Source organism: Stenella coeruleoalba, assembly GCF_951394435.1.
Source record: "Stenella coeruleoalba genome assembly, chromosome: 1".
NCBI classification, from domain to species: domain Eukaryota; kingdom Metazoa; phylum Chordata; class Mammalia; order Artiodactyla; family Delphinidae; genus Stenella; species Stenella coeruleoalba.
Window position 1 is genome coordinate 74,886,012 of NC_137169.1, and position 23,921 is coordinate 74,909,932.

Consider the following 23,921-nt stretch of genomic DNA (forward strand, 5'->3'; position numbering starts at 1 on the left):
ACAGCATATTGAGTGTTTACCACGTGCTAGATGCTTTATATATACTACTTTATGTAATTTTTAGGCTGAGACAGGCACCATATTATTTCCTGGGTTAACTGAGGCTCGGAGAGGATGTACAGCTTGCAAGAGGATATATGACTAGAAAATCATGGTCAGGATTTGAACTCAGTTCTATTTCACTCACAAACATGTTCCTTCAATCCGTATACTGGATTGGCTCCTGGGACCAAAGACGGATTTATTTCTGCAGCAGGGAGAAATTGGTAAGAAATCCGATGCTGAGCTGAACCTTTAACTAGCATAACTCGATGCTCTGCCTCTGACATCGACCAGCAGGAACATTAGAGAGGCAAGGTTAGGACACTGTATTTAAAAAAGTTGAATAATTTCCTAAATATCTCCTAATCTCTCATTGACATATGTTGAGCCCATTAATATTTTCAGTCTACATCAATCTCTTGAATACTAGGTTGCATATGTTTATTATTTTCTACATTTATTACATTTTTATGTATCCTGAAATTACTTTTACATTTCAAGGGACACCCTCACTCTCTATTACTCCTGCATTTAATAAATTGGTTGATGGAATCAAGATCCAAAACAAAAACAAAAACAAAAACAAAAACCCTCAACAGACTGAAATGAAAGAATGAAAATAAGTAAGAATAAATGACAAGTCATGAACTGAGGTTCAGTTAGTCAGCCAACTGACTACAGAATGATGGTGAAAAAAGATGGATGCTGTCACTCAATGGTCAGCCATAGATGTGGTGATCTCAGGCTGCCCAAATAGAAACATAGGGCCTAGGACAAAGGGTGGGAGAGCTCTAGTTTAGTCTACGCTGTATATATATTAAGGCATGTTCTAGACACACAGCTTTAATAGCAACAAATCAAAAAAGAATGATGAGAATGATGAGAAAACCACATTTCATGAAAAGAGACCTGTGTGTGTGTGTGTGTGTGTGTGTGTGTGTGTGTGTTGAGAGAGAAGTGGAATTAACTGTCTTGAAACATTTGAAGTTGGTGGAGCGGCTTCAGAGGGAAGAACTGGAACCAAACGGAAAGCAATTTCAAGCGGCTCAGTGTAAGGGAGAATTTTCTATCAGAACTGCCAAAACAGAATGCGCTGCCTCAAATGGTGATAAGCCTTCCATCCTTGGAGATATTCAAAAAGAGGCTGGATGACCACTTGTGAGAGATGCTTTGGAGGGAATTTTGACATTGGAGGTGGGTGAGGCTGGGGAGGTGACTCCATGACCTCTAGGCTCCCTTCCAGTTATGATTCCCTATTTAATATCTCTCACCCTTCATTCACCATCTGGGCAATCCCTAAAAAAGCCAGTAATCTCCCAAAGCTTCCATTTCCCCTTTGGTAAAACCATTACATAAAACCTGTGAAATCACAAGTTTGATGTGAAAAATGCTAGTTATATTTCACTAGGTTTCATAATTACATATTTCTTTAAATAAATAATATTCATGAATCACATAAAAATCCCCTTGCTTAACCCCCTGAGTCACCTTTGGAGGCCCTGGACTAGTTGATCTCTATGATCCTTTTGGTTCTGAGATCCTAAGATTCTGTGGTTCTGCGGATTTCAATCATATACTTTGAAGGTCGTGACCAGGGGAAAGCTGTTTGGAAAGATGACAAGACCACTAAAAGGAGATGCTCATTTGAATTTCCTCACATTCTCTATGTCACTTGGGAAATTTTGTCATTGCTGCAACTGAGGGAAAAGCCCTATAGAATGACTGCAAAATGAAAGCAAAAAGTTTTAACTAGGATCCATCTCTCAGCTCTGCTTCTAGCGTGATTCTCAGGCTCGTTCCCCTGGTGGCACCAAAAATGGTCACAGCAGTTCTAAAGCTCACATCCCCACGTGAGTTAGCCCGGTGAGAAAGAGAGATGGAGTTCTATCATTCCTAGCGAAAATCGGAGGCTCCCTCTAGTATGGATTTCCATGCCCATTCTTGAACCAATGACTGTGGCTGAGATGGCAGAATGGGGAGGGGGGCATCAATCCCAACTAGACCATACAGCTGAGGATGTGGGGAAGTGGCTCTCAAAGGAAATGTGGAGTACCACATAGAAGGACTCAGCAACATTGGCTAGTCCAGTCTTTGGCTGCCTAACATCAACCCACAGGTTCCACACATACAGGTCACATTCCTTCCCTAAAGGGACTTCATGTGAAATCTTTTTATTACTAAATCTAGATCCAAGTCCAGTATTTCACATCAGTGTGCAAATTATGTCAAGTGACTCTTCATGGTTCAGTGATCTGTGGGTAAATAGTAAGTTCAGCCACATCCTATATATAATAGGAGAGAGAAAAGAGAACTGCAATAAAAATTCCAAACTGCAAAGAGGAGAATGTAGAACATCCAGTGGCTATCAGTCCTCACACATATTACAACCTTTTTGGACAGAAATGGCAGACTCCTCTATCTTGCAGTGAAGTGGAGGTCTGGGGCTGCCTCAGTTTCCCTCTCCAAGAGGATCCCCCTTGTTTATTATTTCTGCGCAAGAGCCTCTTCATAGGACAGGACAGCTTTAAATGCCGTTACTCTTTGGTATAAATGGGAATGTATATTTGGTGGAGGAAGGGGTCCCAAGGACTGCTTTCAGGGTTGGGCAACTGTGGAGTATTTTTCGTCAGTTGAAGGTTCCTCTGTAGTATAAATCCCTCATGACTTCAGTTGGCTCCCATCTATGTGCTTCTGGTTGTGATGGTTAATTTTATGTATCAACTAGACTGGGCTACGGGGTACCCAGATATTTGGTAAAACATTATTCTGGATGTTTCTGTAAGGATATTTTAGAATGAGATTAACATTTAAATCAGAAGACTGAGTAAAGCAGACTGCTCTCCCTGATGTGGGTGGGCCTCATCCAATCAGTTGAAGGCCTGAATAGAACCAAATGGCTGACCACCCCCTGAGTAAGAGAGAATTCCTCTTGCCTGACCACCTTTGAACTGGGACATTCCTTCAGACTCAAACTGAAACACCTGCTCTTCTGGGTCTTAGTTTGAGCACTCATCCTGCAGATCTTGGGACTTGCCAGACTCCATAATCACATGGGCCAATTCCTGACAAATCTATTTCTCTCTCTACATGTATACCTTCTAGTGGTTCTGTTTTCCTGGAGAATGCTGATAACACACTGGTCAATTCCATGGGTTAGTAATAAAAGTAGAGATCTAGCTGATTGATACCTTCATTTAGAACACAGGTTTGGGAAGGCTGTAAATTAATGGCTTCTGCATCTATACTGGCCTCTTTTTGGGGACAATACAATGCAATGACCTGGAGAAGGGAGGAACAGCTACTCTCCCTTTGCTGGAAAGCTGCACACCAGCTGCATCTTTTCAAGAGGCATGGATGTCCCTTTTGACAGGTTGAGGGGGGTTATAACAAGAGGATTCTAGAAGAGGCCTGGGAGATCACACTTATTCTAGGTCATAATCTTTCTTTATTGTACTTTTCCCTTCCTCCTTCTTTTGCTCAAACTAACTTAACTTCATGCAGGAATCTGGCTTTTCCATTCAGTCAAGGATCCAGACGGCTGCACTCAGTTGACTTGGATTGCAGGTCACAGGCAGAAATTGTTTCTTGTAGCAAAGCCCTATTTCATTCCTTCTTGTTTTCAGAGGCATAAGCTTCAAAGAAAACCTCTTTTTCTTGTAAAAATTTACAAAGGCTTCAACCTGTAACCAATACGTTCCTACAACCTAAACTTTCTGTCCAAGTCCCTTAATGCTGCAGCCCAGGGTGACATATGGGCTGAAGGTCCCAGTATACATTAGCCAATGGAGTAACCCACTGTTACAGTACCACAAGAATTGCCAATGACCAGCTGTGTTAAAGACTGTTACTTGTCCCAATACCCACTTAATCCTCCTCCTTAGTAAGAAGAGCCATATTTTTTAATTAGGCACATTGCCAACCTGAATAAAGACTTCTTCCCATTCCCTCGAAAGCAGATGTGGCTACATGGCCAAGTTCTGCATATGGGATGTCAAAGAAGTGCTGTGTGCAACTTCTAGAAACTGTCCTTAAAGGGCCAGTTAAGATTATTTTTCCTTTTACAGACCAATCTAATCCTTACTAACACCCTAGCCTAGGATACAGAGGGTTTCCTATCTTGATTCATCCAATTTTATAATCCAGGGGCTGTAACTTGCCACCCTTCATTTCCTGGTGTCAAATTCTGACACAGTTGACAGAAGATCTAACTTACACAAACTTGATTAAGAAAAAAAAAAAAAAGGACGTATTGGCTAATATAACTGAACACTCCAGAGGGATAAATGGGCTTGGCTTAATCTAAACCCAATCAGCCTCCTCTGAGTTGTCACCAGTCTCAGGCAGGCTCCCCTTACAGTAGAAAAACAGGCTAACCCACCTTTAACCTTACATCTTTATAGCAGGACAGAGTCTATCTGCCTGTCCTGTAGGTCCCTCAGATTGTACCAGTTTAGGTCACCTGCACAGTTCTGAACCAAACACAAGATCACAGGAGTGGGATACTCTGATCTGTTGAGCCTGATGAAAACCCACCCTGGAGCTAGGGTTGGGCTTAATCCCATCCAAACCAGATGGCTGTGAACAGGAAGGAGCTGGTAGTTTCCCAAAGGAACTCAAGTAGGGTTACAAGAAGGGGGATGCATGTTGAGTAGCAAACAGCAGATTTTTACCATACCCTTCAATATAATTTATACTTGTACCATCACTTGGCCTAAGCTTTACAGATTCATTACTACCCTTTGGAGAAATACTAAACAAGACTATAGGAGATTACAAAATATTATAAAGTACTTTTGGGTAGACTAAGTTACAGGATTTCAAATAAAGTATTTTTTGATGGGCGAAGAAATAACTTGCTTTTCTTCTCACTTCTAAGGGGTACACATGTTTGGTAGGGGAAAGGAGGAGTTGATTGCTTAGGAAAGAAAAAAATCAAACCAAACCTCACAACTCGTCTCCTTGGCATTCAGGAAAGTGAGAAAAGAACATCTGGATCATACTCTCCCTTCGACTGTCCACACAGGTCAGCCACAAACAGTAGCTTCCTTCTTACCGAGTTGCATGAATTCATTACCTGGAAGATTGGATGCCTGCTCTCACTTGGCTTTCCTGGCCACCTCAAGTTTTTCCATTTCCAATGCATAGAAGATTTGTTTGTGAGGGTCCAAATGCGGCAGAAACTATTTACAGGCTTCTAAGCTGCACTTGCTGCGTAGGCCAAGGGTGCTGGCTGAACAACTGACCAACCTTTCCAGGGAGAGATCTGAAGAAGGTAATTTGAAAAAACACCTTCCAATCCGTCAGGAACATGGAAAAACTTGCTGTCTCTTCTATGTTGGCAGAAGCTCCAAAGCACAGCATCACAGCATCTGGTTAACCGACCACTGAAACTTCAAAACACAGAGATCAGACTCTGCTCTAGGAAAAATAAGAAGTTACTGGGCTTTAGGACTGTCTTTGCACCACAGATTCATACCATATGGACTTAAACTAGAATCAACTGTTCAGGAGCCAAAAGAAATCATGATACCAAGAGGTGATGTGTGACAATCTCTCCTCACAGTAAAAATAACCTAGAGTGCTTAGCAGAAACCTGGGAGAAGGAAAACTTTTCTGAAATAAAAAGTGAAACCATTATTTGATAGTCCCTTCATTACCTACACCTGAGGGGGATGGAAATTTCCCTTTTAAAAATCACGAGGCTTAGTTTACTTCTCCTTGGTTATACAGTTCAGAGCACCTGCTTCCATGAAATTAAGATTTAAGACTCACATTTCACTGTTTACAATGCCTTTCATTTGTCTTTTCATGGATTTTCTCCAACCATCCCATTTCCACTTCTGAAGCCATTCCCAAGATTTCCTACAGGTTCTGAGATTATACTTCCTCTCCCACGATTGTCCTAGCTCCCCCAAGCCTGTCCTGTCCAGAGGCAATGCCCGGCAGCTCTCAGTTGGATTCACCACTGTACCAAGAATATGTTCCTTCCGCAGCTCAACATAAGGTCAACTCGACAATCATTAACAGCTATCTTTGTGTCCTTATGTCCTTTCCACATGGGTCCCCTTCACAATATAGTCCTGGACAGCCATGTTCCCTGAGGTCTGCTGTAACAGCTTTGAGCAGTGTTTAACTTAGCAGCGCACAATTCATAATGGACAATGAAACAGACTTGATGCTATTATGTTGGAATCCACTGAAAGAAACTGGTGCTAGCATTAACAGCTGGTTTCAAACTAACCGAAGTGATTGAAGTCTTTATACCCAAACCAGCAAAATATGTGAGTAACATGGATGAAAGACTCAAGAGAAGAACTAAACACGCTAGAAGAAACAGCCTGCTGTCCATCAACAAAGAGAAACCTCCAAGAAAAGCGGCTTCACAAACCACGAAAAAACTGTCCTACTTTTTCAAAAAATTCATTAAAGTAGCCGATTAAAATAATTATCCATTTTTAAGTGGCAGTAAACTGTAATATTCTCTCTAAATTATCATGAAACATAGGATGACTTCAGGATGGCTTGGTGACCTGCGCAGAGCCCACCTAGGAGGCCAATTAGCCTAATGGTTAAGGAAATGACCTCTGAAGCCCACTTGCCGTGGTTTAAATCATGGCTCGCCTAGTTACTTACATGTGACCCACCTGGTTTGGACCTTAATTTCCTTTCCCACATAAAATGGGAATGATGGTACTGTATTTTATTGACTCTAGAGCTCACATTTTAACATTCTTGATATCTTTAGGGTCTTAAAAAGGCTAGTGGCCAGGCCACAGTCATGATGTACCTGTCATTCATTGCTTGTGCATATGTGGGCTTAGCGGTTGATTCTGGTGGCACAAGTCAACATCAGCAACCCTTCAATATTGCATTCCACAGACCACCGTCCTAATAACCGTCCTAATAACAGTATAGTATTAGCATCAGCCAATCAGGAGATACACGCAGTGTGAACATAACTATGGGTTCTACATGGGAGGATCATAGCAATTACTGGTCAAGCTGGGTCTCAAAGGAGAGGGAGAGTATGCTCACGTGGAGAATATGAACAAGGAGAAAGGCACTTCAGGGGGAAAAAGGCTGGGACGTATATATGGGAACCTTTTTGTTGTTTTACAATACTGAAGTAAAGGGTGGAGATGAAAGAAAGAAATGGCTGCAATATTAGCTTGGGGCCAAGTCATGAAGAGTAAGCATTTGGTACTTTATTCAGTAAGAAAATAAAACCGGCAACAGCAGAGTTGTGTAGTAGCTCATCAAAGGCTAAAGGATGCATTCGGTTACGAAGTTCAAAATGAGTGCAGCCCACCACACTCCAATACGGAAAATGTTTACATTTTAGTTCATTTTAAAAAACATATGCACAGATACTTTACATAGCTTCCAGTTGACCAAAGTTGAAAGAAAATACTTTGTAATGAAGTACAGATCCCCAAAGGTTTATTTAAGGGCCTATTTTTATTTAAATAGCCTTAATTTTCTTTTCTTTTTTTTTTTTTTTGTGGTACGCGGGCCTCTCACTGTTGTGGTCCCTCCCGTTGCGGAGCACAGGCTCCGGACGCGCAGGCTCAGCGGCCATGGCTCACAGGCCCAGCCGCTCCGCGGCATGTGGGATCCTCCCGGACCGGGGCACGAACTCGTGTCCCCTGCATCGGCAGGCAGACTCTCAACCACTACGCCACCAGGGAAGCCCTGGTCTTCATTTTTTGAAGCATTGTCCTCCAGTACAACTCTAATTTCAAAATCAGTATTTCTCAAATGTTCATGAAACTGGAAATTTCCAAATCCATGATGGAAACAGATTGGTGCTCTGTGCATCTGATCAAACCAGTAACAACATAATGTCTAACACAAATGGGAAGCATTAAAAAAAATAAAAGCCCGTAATGGCAACTCAAAGCAGCAGTGGCATCAAATAGGAACTGAAATCTCTAGTTAAAGCCAATGAAGGTTTGCAGGTTAATTTTGAATTTTACTCCTTATGCTATTTCAAATCAGAAACCTCTTGCTACTCAAATTCAAGTAAGTGTGCAGTGTACATCTGTTTGTTACTTTTGTATTCTCAGGAACAACCTTTCGTCACCTGCTCCCTACACCTTCCCCTTTTCTGATAATTTTCCCTTCCTCTGGGGGAACTCCACATCAGCTCAGGAATGGAATGTGATCCAATCTGGGCAAAATAAAAGTTCTTACTCCAAATTTTACATAACTTGCTGCCAAGCTTTGGTTATGATGATGTAAGCTGAAACTGTCAACAGCTGTCACCTACCATCCTCACCTCACTGCTTCCCACCTCCAAGAGGGCATCCCCAAACAGAAAGTTTGCCTGGAAGAGAAAACCAATCCAGGAAAAAAAAATCAGGGTCAAGTGTGGGGGCCGGAAAGATGGCTTCTTTGGTTCTTTGGATCCAGCCATGCCTGAATTTCCCAGTGTAGGAGCCAGTAAACTGCCCTTCATGCTGACACTAGTTTGAGTTGAGTTTCTGACACTTGCAATTGAAAGATGATTGGCTAATAATCAAAAGTATACAATATCTACCTGAAAATAAACAACACACTTTAATACAGTAATTTACGATTAAATAAAAGCAGAGTAGGCATCTTTACTTAATATTTAATGACTGATATGAAATCAGGTACAACACACTGTATATGCCAACCAAATTAAACAAAATGTATAAAGGAAATTGTTGGCCTCATAGTTATGTGTTTAACATTTTACTATACATTGTGAAATCTGAATCCCATCACTTGCTACAGAGAAACAAATTGGCTCAACTACACTTAGGAATCTTAAATAGTCTAGTAACTCTCTTTAATTCATATTTATAATATGAACAGGTGCAAGTTTTGTTTACTGTAAATTTATGGTTATTAATCCCATATGTAATAATTAGCAATTACGAAAGGCCTACCTTCCCTTTGAAATCATTGTTTAAAAGATAAAGAAGGCCAGGTGGAACTTTTCTCCTTTTAAAATGTGGTTCGTGAACAAAATGCAGGATGTTGAACTTAACATGGGTCAGGGAGTTTGTTTATGCATCAGAATTTGTCAGGAATCCAAAATGGTGAAGGCCTCTAAAAAAGAAATTGGGTTGTAATACTACAAACTTCTAGGGCTCTCAGTGAATTATTCCAATTCACCCCCTCCAAGCAGTTGACATGGTTATTCACTAAAACACATGTTTATTGTAAATCCTGTGGGAATAAATGTGCATATTAATCAAATGAGTTGATAGTTATGTCAAGGGAACTCTGCTAGTTAAATTCTTTCCTAAGGAATAGACTATAATAATTTAAAGTCTAATAGAATTCTAGACAATAGGGATGGTAAAGATGCATTAGATCATGTAGGGGTTTTTCCCTTTCTTTTTCCACCTGGGTGGGGGGAGGGAAAGTACAGGATAAATCCTTTGATTTTTGTCCAGTTTTCAATTTAAATTCTAAACGGGATGGAACTCAACACTTTTCTTGGAAATGAGACTACATCATAACAGATTTCACTGTCAGGAAATTCCTCTCCACCCTGATATTCAGATCACATGTTCTTTTTGTGTTCTTTATCCCACTTTTCCCAATAACAATTCTATGACACATTTGATTCAATTCATTCTCTTTCTTGCCTGTCTCAAGAAGACAAACTTCACTGTTAAATTTTGAATTCCCATTTCATCGTCTCTCCAGTAATACTGTGCAAAACATAATTCTACACAAAGTTTTTGCTATATGAGGAGAAGATTCCTGAAGCTGCTTTGGGAAATATATATATTTCTCAAATGGCAATGCCTTACTGTCTATGAATCACATTTCCACTATCACTTTTATACCAAGGGTCTTTGTGCCACTATTGTCTTTAGAGGCTCTTCTCATATATATGTACACCAAGTTACATATATCTGTGTTCTAAAAGTTTCTCTTATGCTCATGTTCTCATTATCTTTTCATATTTCTAATCTTTCCAATTCTCTTTAATACCTCTGGTTTCCTTTTGGTCTAAAACTTATTCTAATTGTAAACTAAAAACGAATTTCACTAATGTCCAATTTTGTCATTGTTTTTTTAACCATTAAGTGCACAGATGCAATACAGATGTAATAATCTTTTATAGTCATATTGCAATTTCATAACTGTATAAATTCCAATAAAACTAGGAAACTTTAATTTTAATATGTGAGATCATAATGTATAAAGAGCTGTCATAAGGTATAAATTAAGTCATGTATATACATAAATACACACATACATTCCAGTAACACTTTGATGAGTTCCAAGTGTTTTTTCTTTAGTTATTGCTAGATGTTTCAAAACACAGCATAAAACTGCTCATCACAACACCCTGTGTGGTAATGACAAGAGTAGAGTGGGAATGGGATGAAAGGCACAGAATTCATAGTAAGACACAGCTCACTGTGTGAACAAGTAAAGCCAAATTCATGAGCACTGATGGTTCAAACAGTGTGGAGCCACTGATTTTCTGAAATGAATATAAGAAATAGCAGTTCATAGTATTTAGACAACCTTTTACAAAGGACATCATACTGGGTGCTACCCGAGTATAAAAGACTCATCCAGCTGTCTCAAGAGGTTAAGTTACATATAATCCCAAAGACAAGAATAGGCAAATGATGGACCAGTCCTCCTGTGGCTAGATGGTCTGCCACATGGCCTTTCTGTTTAGTGAGGTTCCACTAAAGAGAACGCCAACTTTGTGGCTGACACAGGTGATCCTTGGGTTTGGTGTTGCATCAAACTAACAAATAAAAAAAATTTCGGCCTACAGAATGAAGCATATTAAAGCCTGTGCCTTACGAGTCAATTCAAGAGGCTAGAAAATACATTGAATTTTTTTTTTTCAAGACTGTTTAATTACTTTTCAGAGAAACAAAAAATTCCAACCACTAAGCGACAATACCCCCAAATCTTCCAACAAGGTCCTCTGCAATTGTCTGGGAATTTTCATGTTCTTCCTCCAAAAGAAGTGCTCAATTTTAATTGCCAATGTTCTTAGTAGATTCACCTTTCACTGAAAAAAATAAGTAAACATACAGTCAAGTGTTTATGCTGTTTCTGTTTAGCCTGTTCTGTTTTCCCCTCTTCTCTCCTCCCTTCTGATGCATACCAACAGCACCGCTCATGGTGACAGACAAACCATGTCATGTCCCAGGCAGCTGGGATATACAATTCTGGCCACAATAAATAGAGAAATGATGTCTGAAAGTGGCAATTATATTTTGTGAGGTAACATCCTTCCTGACTCTGTGGAAGACTTGGGAATGGTCACTTCTCAGTGTGGGTAGGATCCAATACTTTTGCCACTGAATAGACCACTATTATCACAGAGGCTGGCCAAGTGTGGTTGGAATAAATTTTTTCCATGATTTTTTTTAAACTTAAAATTGAGGGTCAGTATATGTTGAGTGAATGTGGGCTGACAGAAGACTAGCTAATCTCCATCTCCTTCTTTTCACAGGAAAGAAGACTCAGAGCAGAAATGGAACTCCTTTAAAGGAGCTGCCTTGACTACAGCAAGACTATGATTCACTAACTAAACTGAGAGTTCCTTGAGGATAGACACTGGACCTTTCTTTCCTATATCTATCCCCGCCAGGGTAGCATGTATGCTGAATCAATATAACTGTAAGTTACACCAAATTTTAGGTTTCTTTTTTCAATTTGAAAAATGAGAAGCAGAGTAACCGCACCACTTACTTCACTGTATAGTGAAGCTAAAAGGAAATAACACATAAACACTTTGAAAATTGTTAAGGTTAAAATAGAGATCATTTTGCTTGAGGCTTATAGCCCTTTATCTCCATTGTGTAGATAAAGAAAATAGAGCTCAGAGAAGCAGAGTGAATGCCAAGGACCCAGCTAATAAGAGCTGATGCCAGAACCATAAACTTGGATCTTGCCTCATATTCCAGTTGCCAAGTTCCTTGGGGTATGCCGATGGTACCTAGATGTACAATTGTACCAGCAACCAAACTGGTGTCCATTGAGTCCTTTTTATGAGGAAGGTACTGAAATAGGTTCTATCCAAGATATGGTCCTGATCCTTGTGGAATTTCATAAACTCTAGCAGAGTCCTTCAAGTATCTCCACGATATTACAAGTTAGTTGTTTTCTCCTCTGGCTTTCTCTGCACTGAAACCATGATAGAACCTATTGCACTGTGGCATTTACATGTGCGTTCTTGTGCCTAAACTCCATCCCCATCCCACTGCCACACACACACACACACACACACACACACACACACACACACACACACTGAAAGAGAAAGGAAGAAAAAGAGGGGGTAAGCAGGAGTGAGGGAGGAGAGAGGAAGAATGGATGAAAGGATTTATTGGCCCAAGAAGAGATTGAAGTGGGAATTCCCTGGCAGTCCAGTGGTTAGGACTCCATGCTCTCACTGCCAAGGGCCCGGGTTCGATCCCTGGTCAGGGAACTAAAATCCCACAAGCTGCATGGAGTGGCCAAAATCAAAAAAAGTTAAAAAAGAAGAGACTGATATGTAAGTAACTGCTATGCTACTATTTTCACTAATTCAAGTAATCATTTTTGGGTTGGACTCCTCAAAAGACAGAGATATTTTCTAATTTTGAGTTATATTAGAATAACGGAGACAAATATTTTGCTGGTATTTTTAAGTTAATGGGCTTTGTGCTGTTTGGCACTGCAGTTTGGGAAACACCTTTTCCTTTCGTGGCTTACTGAAGTTGCCCAGTTTTCTTCTTTTGATGGAACTCCATTCTTTTTTCCTTAGACTGAAATGTAGGATGCTTTTATTGTGTCATTTAAATCTACTAGCTAACTTTGGCAAACAAGGACCTGTGAGACAAGTAACACCATTCTGAGCACCTCCCACTGGATTGATACAAGGTGGGTGAGCAGCTCTCTACACTCTACACCTAGTGGGCTACCTTAACTGCTTAACCTTTTCCAGTCAACCCTTTTCGTTCTGTAAAAAGCAAAAAGCAAGCAAACAAAACTTGTCTATTGCCCATCAGAAAAGGCAGACTTTTGAAAAAATAAACTATGGCAATCTAGACTTATAACAAACATTATAATAATCATCAAGTGTGAAAAACAACTGAATCCCAGTCCAGAAACACATTTTTCCAAAACTAGAAGAGAGACACCTTTGCTATGAACTCAAGATCAAAATCCAACATTTTTGCCTCTGGAGAGAGAAAGAATTTCAAGGCTTTCCAAAGAAAATGCCCTGTTCTTATATAACCCTCCCCCTGCATTAAGGGACCACCCTGCAGAACATCCAACGCTGTGGGAATGTACAAAGAAACAGACAACTTGAAGTGCTTACACAAAGAAAAGCATCTACAGGAAGGCCTGGCATTATTTTTAAAGTGTGTGTATTTATGTGACAACACTGATATGGTCCTTAAAATCCTGCTAGATCCTCTTTGGTTCTTTGCTTCAGCAGCCCTAAATGATCTTCTATACTGAAAGCACGAGTCACTTGAGCTTCCTGTAAATAAGCCAAACATCGTATACCCACCAAAAAATAGCAAATTTTACTTCATAAGGTTCCAAGTACACTACAAAAGTAGCCTTTTCTTTTTGCTTCATGACAGGAAGCCTTACTTCAATGTGCATTCCTAAACAAGGTGAAAGAGGAACTGTGTGTGCTGTGGTTATTTACACAGACAATGTTTGCTCTGGCTAGTAACCCACATTACTAAACAACTTTCCCTGAAACCAACATTGAGAGAGAGAGAGCTATGTGAATTATATTAAGGAAAAAGTAAGGTTTTACACAGCTTTAAAAAAAAGTGAAATTGGTCATTTAGAACTGAAATTTCTAACTTAATTTGAGAAAATAAAAATGGATGTTCTCAAATTTTAAAAAATATAAAGTCAAGAATTAACCTAGGCTTCCCTGGTGGCACAGTGGTTAAGAATCTGTCTGCCAATGCAAGGGACACAGGTTTGAGCCCTGGCCCGGGAAGATCCCACATGCCGCGGAGCAACTAAGCCCGTGCTCCACAACTACTGAGCCTGAGCTCTAGCGCCCGCAAGCCACAACTACTGAGCCCACGTGCCACAACCACTGAAGCCTGTGCACCTAGAGCCCGTGCTCCGCAACAAGAGAAGCCACAACGAGAAGCCCGCGTACCGCAATGAAGAGTAGCCCCCGCTCACCGCAACTAGAGAAAGCCCGTGCGCAGCAATGAAGACCCAACACAGCCAAAAAAAAATCAATTGATTCTAAATGTTTAAAAAAAAAAAAAAGAATTAACCTAAAGATTTAGAGACATATAATTGATTATTAGAAACTTTGTGTGTGCCAATTAAAAATCTGGTTTCACATTGTGGCACTGACAAAATTTTGGCCACTTAGGGAAAAAAAGTAATTCTCCTATTAACTTTCACAAAGAAAAAAAGCTATCATACACACATACAGAGAAGACCTTACAATAAAGGTCACTGCCTATTACAGTCCATAATGATGGTATAACAATAAAACCTGAACCACATATTTCAAAAGATATTTTAAAAAATAGAGTTCAATCCAATCCAAGGATTCTATGGCCCTCTGGTGTTTGTTACAATGAAACTTGTCCTGTACCTATAACTCTTAGCTGAAAGTGCTATCTAATGGTTTTGAATTAAGTAAGTAGCTCTCTCTCTTTTTAGAAGTAATTTTAAAATTTTATTCATCCTCTAGAATTTACATACTGAAACATAATTAACTTAATCAGTAAATGCAGATATGGGTAAGTCACTTTATACACTAACATTTTACATATACCGTTTCTGGTTTTAATAAATTCTCCCAATTCCACTACTCACCAAAGAGGGGAAAGTATCTACTTTTAAGGAATCACTAAAATGCCAAGGAATATAGCCAAGGAAACAAAATCAGAGAAAGTAAAACCAGTCGGTTTAAAAGAAAAGGAGATAAAGGGTCAAGGCAATGGCACCAGCTTATTCTAAATGCAGTCCAAACTTTAAACACAATGTCCCTTGAAACATTTCCCTTTTCTATAAGGCAGAACACTAAAAATGTTTATAATCTCTCATTTTAGGAATCTCTAAAGAGTTTTAATTAGGGCGTAAATTTATCTGATCATAGGCAGACTGTTACTTGAAGACTATTACCTTAAAAAAAGACAAAAACACACAAAACTCCCTAAAGGCGAAGTATATCCTTTTACAGCCAGACATTCAAACCGATTCATTCATTTTAAGTTGATAAAAGCTTACATGCTCTGAAACAGAATAGAAGCAACAGCTCAATCATATGGTTCTTTACAGTATTATCTGTAGTTACAGAGTAAATTCAGTTAGGTGTGTAAGTACAGTGGGAAAATATATAAAGACAATAATGTAATTGCTTCAGTTCACTAGAGTTATTTAAGCATTACAGGAACAAATTTACACTTACCTTGGTGAAGAACTTCCATGTCATTACTGTATTCTTTTAATACCACATGGAATGTTGGGTACTCAATGATCACTTTGTTCCTCAAATTGTCAAGGAGACTTTTGTCAGGATCCATTTCATAATATCTTATAGTAAAAAAGCAAAACCAAAAAATACCATTTTATTTGAAATTACTTGTAAATAAAATATGAGTCCCTTACATTAAAAAATTTAAATGATGATGACATTAATCCAACAGTTATTTCCTTATAATATAGTAACTTTACCAAAATAATCAGGTAAAAGAGCTATTATTATAGAGGTCCTAAAGCTAAATCAAAAGTATATGAAATAATTTGACATTAGGAAAGCTCTAGAACAAGTCATTCATTTTCATATCAATAAGGGATAAAGGCTAACTTTTATAAAATATCTATATTTGATGTGTCATGAATTTTTCTTGGATAAAATATTGACTAGCTAAAAATTCAAATTCCTCAAATACATTTAGTTTGAGTCTTAAAAGAAAACCAAACAACTATCCCATGATAGTTCCTAGTAATATATGGTGCTAAAATGGCTACAAAATACTTTTGTAAAAACTTAATTCTAAATTATAAATACTTTCTGGAAATATATATTACCATATAATTAAATTTTGCTTTCCTTTATTTTGAAATTAAAAAAAACAGGTTTGAATTTATGAATGAGGTAAAAGCACAAAATTTAAGAAATATGGAGTTCATTTGTCATGGTATCATGACATAACCAGTAAATGTGTCACAGGTAATTAGATGGTAATACTCCTTAAAGTATGAAATTCTCAAGTCATTACTTAAAAAAAAAAAATTTTTTTTTTTTAGTTGATTAAAGTTGCATGCCCCTAGCATTCTCCCTTGCTTGTTTTCTGAGGTAGGAATAAAGGGGTGGAATTTCAGCTAGCTCACTAGGAGCTGCATAAGGGAATGTGTTGGCAAGTGACTATCATGTCACGACAAAGAGGAGAAAGTAGAGAACACCTTCACCAGAGTAGTGCAGAAGTTCTCCAACTTTTTTTCTCCATCTCCACCAATGACAGGTGATATTCACATACAAAACATACATCCCAAGGGATACCAGGCCTGACAGCTGGAACTCCATACCTTCCCCTTCCACTCAAGAAAGTACACTGGAATACCAGTCAGTGATCAAGAGTGAGGTTACCATCGGGATACATTTGAATCTGCTGTAATTTTAAGAGTAAATCATACAAACTTTGATATTTCTTAATTAGTGACAAATTATTTGCACCATACCTTGCAGCTGACTCAGACATGCAGCACACTTACTAAGAACTCTTGGTATAGTGATTTCTCTGTGTTCTAAGTCTGTCCTGTGCAATATTTTTCCAATAAGGGAAAGCAGAAGTGCTTAACAAAGTGCAAAGCCGAGCCCATTATAAAAACTGATTTCTTTTTAAGAAGTGGGTGACAAGTGAGAGGACTTGTAAAACCAAAACTTTACTCCTGTTTGCCTGACCACATGCCCCACTCCTGGAATTAAATTCTTCATTTTAGAATCATAGAATATTTTTTATGTGGAAAAGAAACTTGAAATGCAAAATATTCAGCTTTCCTAAACCAGCCACCCTCGTGCCCATAGGCCACAGAGTGCATACATTCTTTTCCCTGTGTAATATAATACAGATGTGCTTACAATACTTTAAAAGTGTTCTTCCAGCATTCAAGGATTAAATGCATCACATTTTTTACACATTATTTCCCTTTGAAAGAAGCAGTGTTTTTTAAAAAGTTAGCAGTGATTATACAAAAAAGAGAGGCTGAATTAGATATAAAAGTATAAAATTAACTTATAAAGTAAAATATAAAGTGGATATAACTAAATTTTTCTCAAGAGAAAGCAAGACTTGAATTTTCAAATAGGAACTTTTCAAGTGGTATCCTACAAACACTTGTAGCAACTTATCTTCTGTGCATTTTAACTGAATCATAAGGCTTCTATTAAGAGACATTTCCCAAATCAGGGAATGTTTTCTATCAACACTTATTTCATTTTTTTCGTAAATAATTTTCAGTATATACCTAATGTTTTAGGCATTTTATTTCTTTTAAAAATATTAAATCTTCGTTAAGCTTCTCTAGATTTCCAAAGCTGAAACAATTAAAAAAAAAAAAAAGAATTCTTCAAAAGCCACATGGTAATCAGAACCTAATATTAATGCTGATATAATACAAAATATGATCCCAGCAGAGGAACATTCAGAGATTCTTAAAAATTACCATGTAATAAGTTATACATTATTTCAATCTTAAAACTATAATTAATTACACTTGTTTTATTAATAAAATTGGTCCCTATTTTATGTGCCATGCAGGCTCTGTACAAGGTATTTAGAATGTAAAGATTTATGTAAGAATTTATAATGAATTACTTTAAAATATTTCACTCAAATGCAGTGAAAATCTGGTATGTTGTGTGGTTTTAATGGGAACCACTGAATTTTATTTAGTGTTTACCTGAAGATGTTGTAAACTTCTAATCACAGCAATATTGCTATTGAGTGTCAATAAGCTTCAAGGCCTCAGCTTTCCAGTCTGTCACTTAAAACAGGTCAGACTTCACTAGATTATTTTTATATGAAATTCTGAATTTCTTTTTCTACTAGGAGTGGTTACTCTTAGGCTACCATTAATATTTGCCAGTAATTAAGAAGTAAATTATGTAAACTGTTTTATAAAGAAAGGCTATTAAACACAGATGGGGTAACATTGTGTGGACATAGGGTTTAGTTAAAGGAAGCAGTAACTTTTAGTGGTTGCTTGGGTTTGGAGTCTAACACCGAGTTAAAGTCCTGGCTCCATCACTTACTGGTCTGCGATTCTGGACAAGTTACTTAACTTCTCTAGTTCCTAGTTTCCATGCTTGAAAGTGGAGATAACAGCAGTATCATTTCAGAGAGTTATTATGAGAGCTAAATGATAAAACACAGAAACTGTTAGCTCATTTACTTAAGCCATGAACACAGTTTTACAGTTGTATTTACCTAAAATAACAACGCATTCTTACAGAAACTTTAGTTCAGGACAAAGTCACTGAACTTCTTCAGTAACAAAGAATGGCACTTCTTATGTAAGCACTGAAACACTTATTTGCCTTTTTATGCATTTTGCATTTTAAACGTAGCCTTACAACTTTCCGTATAACTTTCATTTTTTTATTATTTTATATTACATTTACTTCCAAGAGGCTACAACTACGTTGAATCCTCCTTGTTTCCATTATCTTGAGGCAAGGTGTAGAGTCCAGCCTGGCATTGCCCAAAACATTTAGGTGTTAGCTCCTCTGCAAGTCATTAAGTCACTGAATCCTAAGGGGCAGCTTCATCTATTTTTGAAATTTTCAGGAACTCTGGTGTTCCCATTAGTAAAAGGGCTCTGCTACCGCAAGACAAACTACTTGGGTTTGAAAGAATTAAGATACCAACATTTGTCTTTTATTTTACCCTTAGGGACCCTCTCAGACATTTCCTCTTGTTATTTCACTTGCTTTACTCTCACAGGCTCACTAGCTGACCCTGCTCCAGGCAGCTTCACAGGGGCATTGTAAGGGCAGCATAGCTCAGTAGGCTAAACAGGTGTTTACAGTGTTTGACATCATACAAATAAAAGTTGTCTTGATACTCAAGGGTATGCTTTTAATCTTGGCTCTGTTACTAACTTTCAAAGAAACTGGCCAAGTTCTTGAACTTCTTTCTCTGCACTTCATTAGCAAATTAGGATTTATTTTTTAACTTCCCATAACTCAAAAGGAGACAGAGAATAATAAAAAAAAAAGGAGTCACAAACCATTCTATTTGCCACCTGATCACTGGCACCCCTTAGATCATCTCCCCTTCTATCCCCTAATAAAATACTTAAACTAAATTTGAATTTTCTCCAAATTTAACAATCTAATAGCAATCCGTAGGCCACAGAATTTTTTCCACTATAAAATAAGGTCATCTGATGAGGTGATCATCAAGATCCCTCCAGCTCTAAAATTGTACAAGTTTTGATATTTGTCTGCCAAAGGCAGCACTTAACCAATATTCCTAATAGTCATTTGTATTTATTTCTTAACTTAGGTTTCTAGGTTAAAAGTGCAACTAACTGATTCCAAACGTACACAGTTGAATCTCTTGCTGTTTAAAAAACTTAACCTTAATATAAATCAGTTTACTGTTATCCGATAGCTAAACATTTATAAAGTATGGCTCATCTTGGTATTAACTGAATTCAGTAAGGTTCCTGAATGTATTATAAACTACATGTTTTAGATTCATACTTATCAAATTCCTTTAAAATAAGTAATTTAAAAGTACTAAACTTATTTTAATAGAGCAGAAAGAGAACAGATTAAGTGAACAAACTAGCTTTTAAAATCCAAATGAAAAGGAAGAAAGAAACCAGATTGTTAATGAAGACCCAGAATAGGAGAAAAAAGATACATACATTCAAACTAAAACATATAAAACCAAACTAAGTACAGGGGTCAGAGAGTTTTTTAACTCTTCTGTTTACAAGTAAAAGGTATTATTTAAAATTTCTCCAAATACTCCTGTGTGACAGTTTTTGCAACTCAGACTGTCCACGTCACATTAGAAGTAGATTGTGTCAAAGTTAAATTTTTTCTTACCTAATTTCTCTAGTTTTCATATTAAAAAGATAACAGTAACTGAATTAGTGGTTTGCTGCACTTTGTTTTGGGACTTTTACGTAATTTATGTAAATGTGTAAACAAGGGCTCCACATACTTGACGTGGGGCACCAGTCATGAGTGGGGTAGCACAGACACATGCCTCCATTCAGAAAGCTCTACGGTCAGAAATGCGCTGGCAGACCATCCCGTCTATTGATGACAAAAGGTATGGGATGCGGTGAAATAAAGTGACTAATTACACATTTTAAAACATGCTTTAAAGAGGGCCTTACAAGGCTTTTGTTCTAGGTGCTATTTGTTCAGGCTTTCCTTATCTTCACTAGTAAGCTCAATTACTTTTAAATCCAGAAGGCTTGGGTTCCAATCTTATCACAGGTCCTTAGAAGCTGTGACTCCTCAAGGGTACTCAGTTTTCCTCATCAGTATAATGATGGAAAGGTTATCTACTCATCAGCTAGCTTGTAAAGATTAAATGTAACAGGTGAAAATGTTTCTAAAGTGTAACTTGCCAAACTGATATTAGTAATAAGACTTTATACTTCAAAGGTAATTTAGCACCTTTAGCAGGGAAATAACATACTTATCAGGGATTATCTTCATGATCTATATGATGGGCTAGTTAGTAGAAAAAGCATGAACTTTGAAGCCAAAAAGACCTGAGTCCAAATCCAGGCTTTGTAACTGTAGCTTGGTTTCTTTGGGCTAAGTCAATTTCTCAGAGCCTAAGATTCCTATCTTGTAAAGTAGAGATATAGTATGTACTTCATTAGAATTAATGCATGTGAAAATGTGAACAGTGCCTAGCTTCATTAATCAATCAATTCCTCAAATATTTATTTAGTGTCTACCATTACAGATAGTCTGCTAGGTAATGGAAGTTCATAGAAATAAACCCCACATTTTATTGGGAGTGCCAGTCAACAAACAAACTATCACATTTCATTGGGATAAGTGTCAGGATAGAAATCTAAAGCTAAGTAGATACTCAATAAACTTTCTTTCTTGTCCCTTATTCACCTCCAAATGTTCTTTCAAATATTATAGTGCCTATAATATCTAGGCACTTCATTTGCTAACTCTAGCTCTCCTCCTCCTTAATTGGGTCTTAAAATCCCTCCTCCTCCATGGATTTTCTCCTAATTAACATAGGAAATTTTAATTAGCCTTACTCTTGTTAACAAAACATATGCTTCCTCTGGTGCTAGACTAAATGCAGGAGTCTGATCAGTACAGACTCTTACATTTTCACTCTTTATTAGGAAGTATATCACTTTGGAAAATATGATCACGTTCCTCAGAAAAACTTTTGCTTAAATGTTAGTTAAATAGTTCATGAATTAACTACACCATAGAATTATATTGTTTTAGAGTTACAAAGAACTTAATCTACTTTTTTTGTCTTCCAGGTGAGGGCACTGAAGCCCTGAGGAGTATCTTACTCAGGGTTGCTCAAGGAGATGCAGAGTTAGAACTGTAAAGCCAATCTTTTGAGTTCTTCACTCAACCCTTTGTTTGTTTGCTTATTCCTCGCTCAACACATATTTACTGAGGGAGGTCTACCATGTACCAGATGCTGTTCTAGGAACTGGGAATACAATGGTGAACTATTAGGTATTCACTAGAGATGAAAAGATGAAGGATTTCTAGGAAGAAAGTACCTATACAAGGTAGAGGATAAGGGAATACACATAGAATTCATACAGTTTTGGTACGTATAAATTTCAGTGAGAGGTCTGCTTGAAAAGGTGAAGCACTTTGGCTAAAATGAAGTATCTGAATCACCTAGAAATTTCAATTAATTATGTCATTACTCTCTCTGAAGAGTATACAAAGTTAGATATAAATTATTATGTAACATAACTAGAATGGATAAATTTAGTGGATTAAGTTGAGGGTTAAAATTTATTTTCCAAGTTTTTAGAGAAAACTCTCATTTTATATTTTACATAATTCCCTTAATCAATGATCAAAATAGTATATATTTGAAATGAGATCATTACTATGGAAATTGTAGTCTTTATAATCTGTTAAGAATTTGACCATCATATCACTTTGGATCTACTTTTCAGTACAGCCTCTCAAATTAAATTTCTCAAGTTCACAGCAGCTGAAACTTCACTCACCCAGCTCTGCCAACTGGTACAGCTTCAGCTTCCCTAGAGCTACCTAAGAGTAAACTTCCCTAGAGCTAAGTTTACAAGTCTTATCATAAAACTGCCTCAAGCAGAATGCCACATATGAAACCCATTCCATCACTGGACGTGTCATCTCTGAGATGATAAAAGTATTTAGCACCCTGCTCTACATATTTTCTTTATGTGTGCGGACATTCTTCAGGTTGATTCTAACATTTTCTAGTCCGTAAATGATCCCTTGCTTCCGTTGTTCTAGAGTCTATGTCCAAAATGTGGCCAAAAGTTAAAACCATTTTGAGCATGTACTCATCCTGATCTTGATTCTCACTTTGGAAAACAATCAATAATCCCAAAGAGGGATAACAAAGAACTGGGGTTGGGTTCCACATAATCTAAGAACATGCACTGTGGTCATTTATGGCGCTGAGTGGCATGTGCTATATTGCAAAGGCTTTGGAGACAGGTGGGCCTAGGTTTGGATCTAGGTTTTACCAGTTAGTAGTTACAAAGCTGCAGTCAGGGCTCTCTGTGCAACTAAGCATATTTATAATGTATAATGTATGTACAGTGTAACATAATTATAGTGTATATAAAATGCTTAACAAAGTACCTAAAATACAGTAGGAGATAATCAATAAGAGGGTGTCATTAGGACTTCCCTGGTGGTGCAGTGGTTAAGAATCTGCTTGTCAATGCAGGGGACAAGGGTTCGAGCCCTGGTCTGGGAAGATCCCACATGCCGTGGAGCAACTAAGCCCGCGTGCCACAACTACGGAGTCTGCGCTCTAGAGCCCATGACACAACTACTGAGCCTGTGTGCTACAACTACTGAAGCCTGTGTGCCTAGAGCCTGTGCTCTGCGACAAGAGAAGCCACCGCAGCAAGGAGCCTGCACACCACAACGAAGAAAGCCCGTGCACAGCAACGAAGACCCAACACAGCCAAAAATAAAAAAATATATTAAAAAAAAAATATATATATATATATTAAAAAAGAGGGTGTCATTAATACTTATTATGTTCCATAAAGACATCCATCAGCCTCTAGATTTAACCCCGATTTTAAATCACCCTTGCAGCAAACATTTTTTTGTGTGTGTATTTGGCAAAACTTATTCAGGTTCTTCACACTTTCCTGCTTATACCTAACCAAAAATAATTTCAGAAAACAATGACACTTTTATAGATTTTAAAACAGACATCTGAAATTTCATTTAATTTCTTTACTCACAAGTTAAAATAGATATAAAGAACATAATTTATGGTATAGTGTAAATATTAATGGTTTAGAATGAAAATGTTACATCACTCTTATAAAAATTCACTAGAATCTAATAAGTAAAAGGGGAATGGTACCAGTATCATCAATTTAAAAACTGCACGAACAAGTTCTTCCTTAATAGTTAGAAATCTTATATAGTTTCCTTTTCTCCTTGATTGTATTTCCATTCCAATTCTCCACAGAATTTTATCCTAAATACTGATACATTTATGCTTGAAAATCTTTTACTTATAGCCCAATCACACTTCTCTGTAACAAAAATGTGTATGTAAGCTAAAAATTTAATTTTATTACCTATGACCTTAAGGCTTTAAATGTTAAAATTTCTTCTGGATTGAATAATTATTATTAGTACAAAACTGATCAAAACACAAATA

General features: G+C 37.6%; 1 protein-coding gene across 3 annotated transcripts in view; it reads right to left on the minus strand.

The window, feature by feature from the left end:
• Positions 1–7,273: 7,273 nt before the first annotated feature.
• The window catches only part of ZNHIT6 (zinc finger HIT-type containing 6), a 58,080-nt gene continuing 41,432 nt past the window's right edge, over positions 7,274–23,921 (minus strand). For 2 of the 3 annotated variants that reach the window (XM_079924124.1, XM_079924123.1), the window contains 2 exons: positions 15,452–15,576; positions 7,274–11,065 (listed from right to left, as the gene is read on the minus strand). In XM_079924124.1, coding sequence (XP_079780250.1) covers positions 11,031–11,065; positions 15,452–15,576 — 160 coding nt within the window. In that variant the 3' untranslated portion in view covers positions 7,274–11,030. Of the gene's footprint in view, positions 11,066–15,451; positions 15,577–18,303; positions 18,402–23,921 lie in introns of those variants that run through there. The other variant, XM_079924125.1, reaches the window with a different exon arrangement.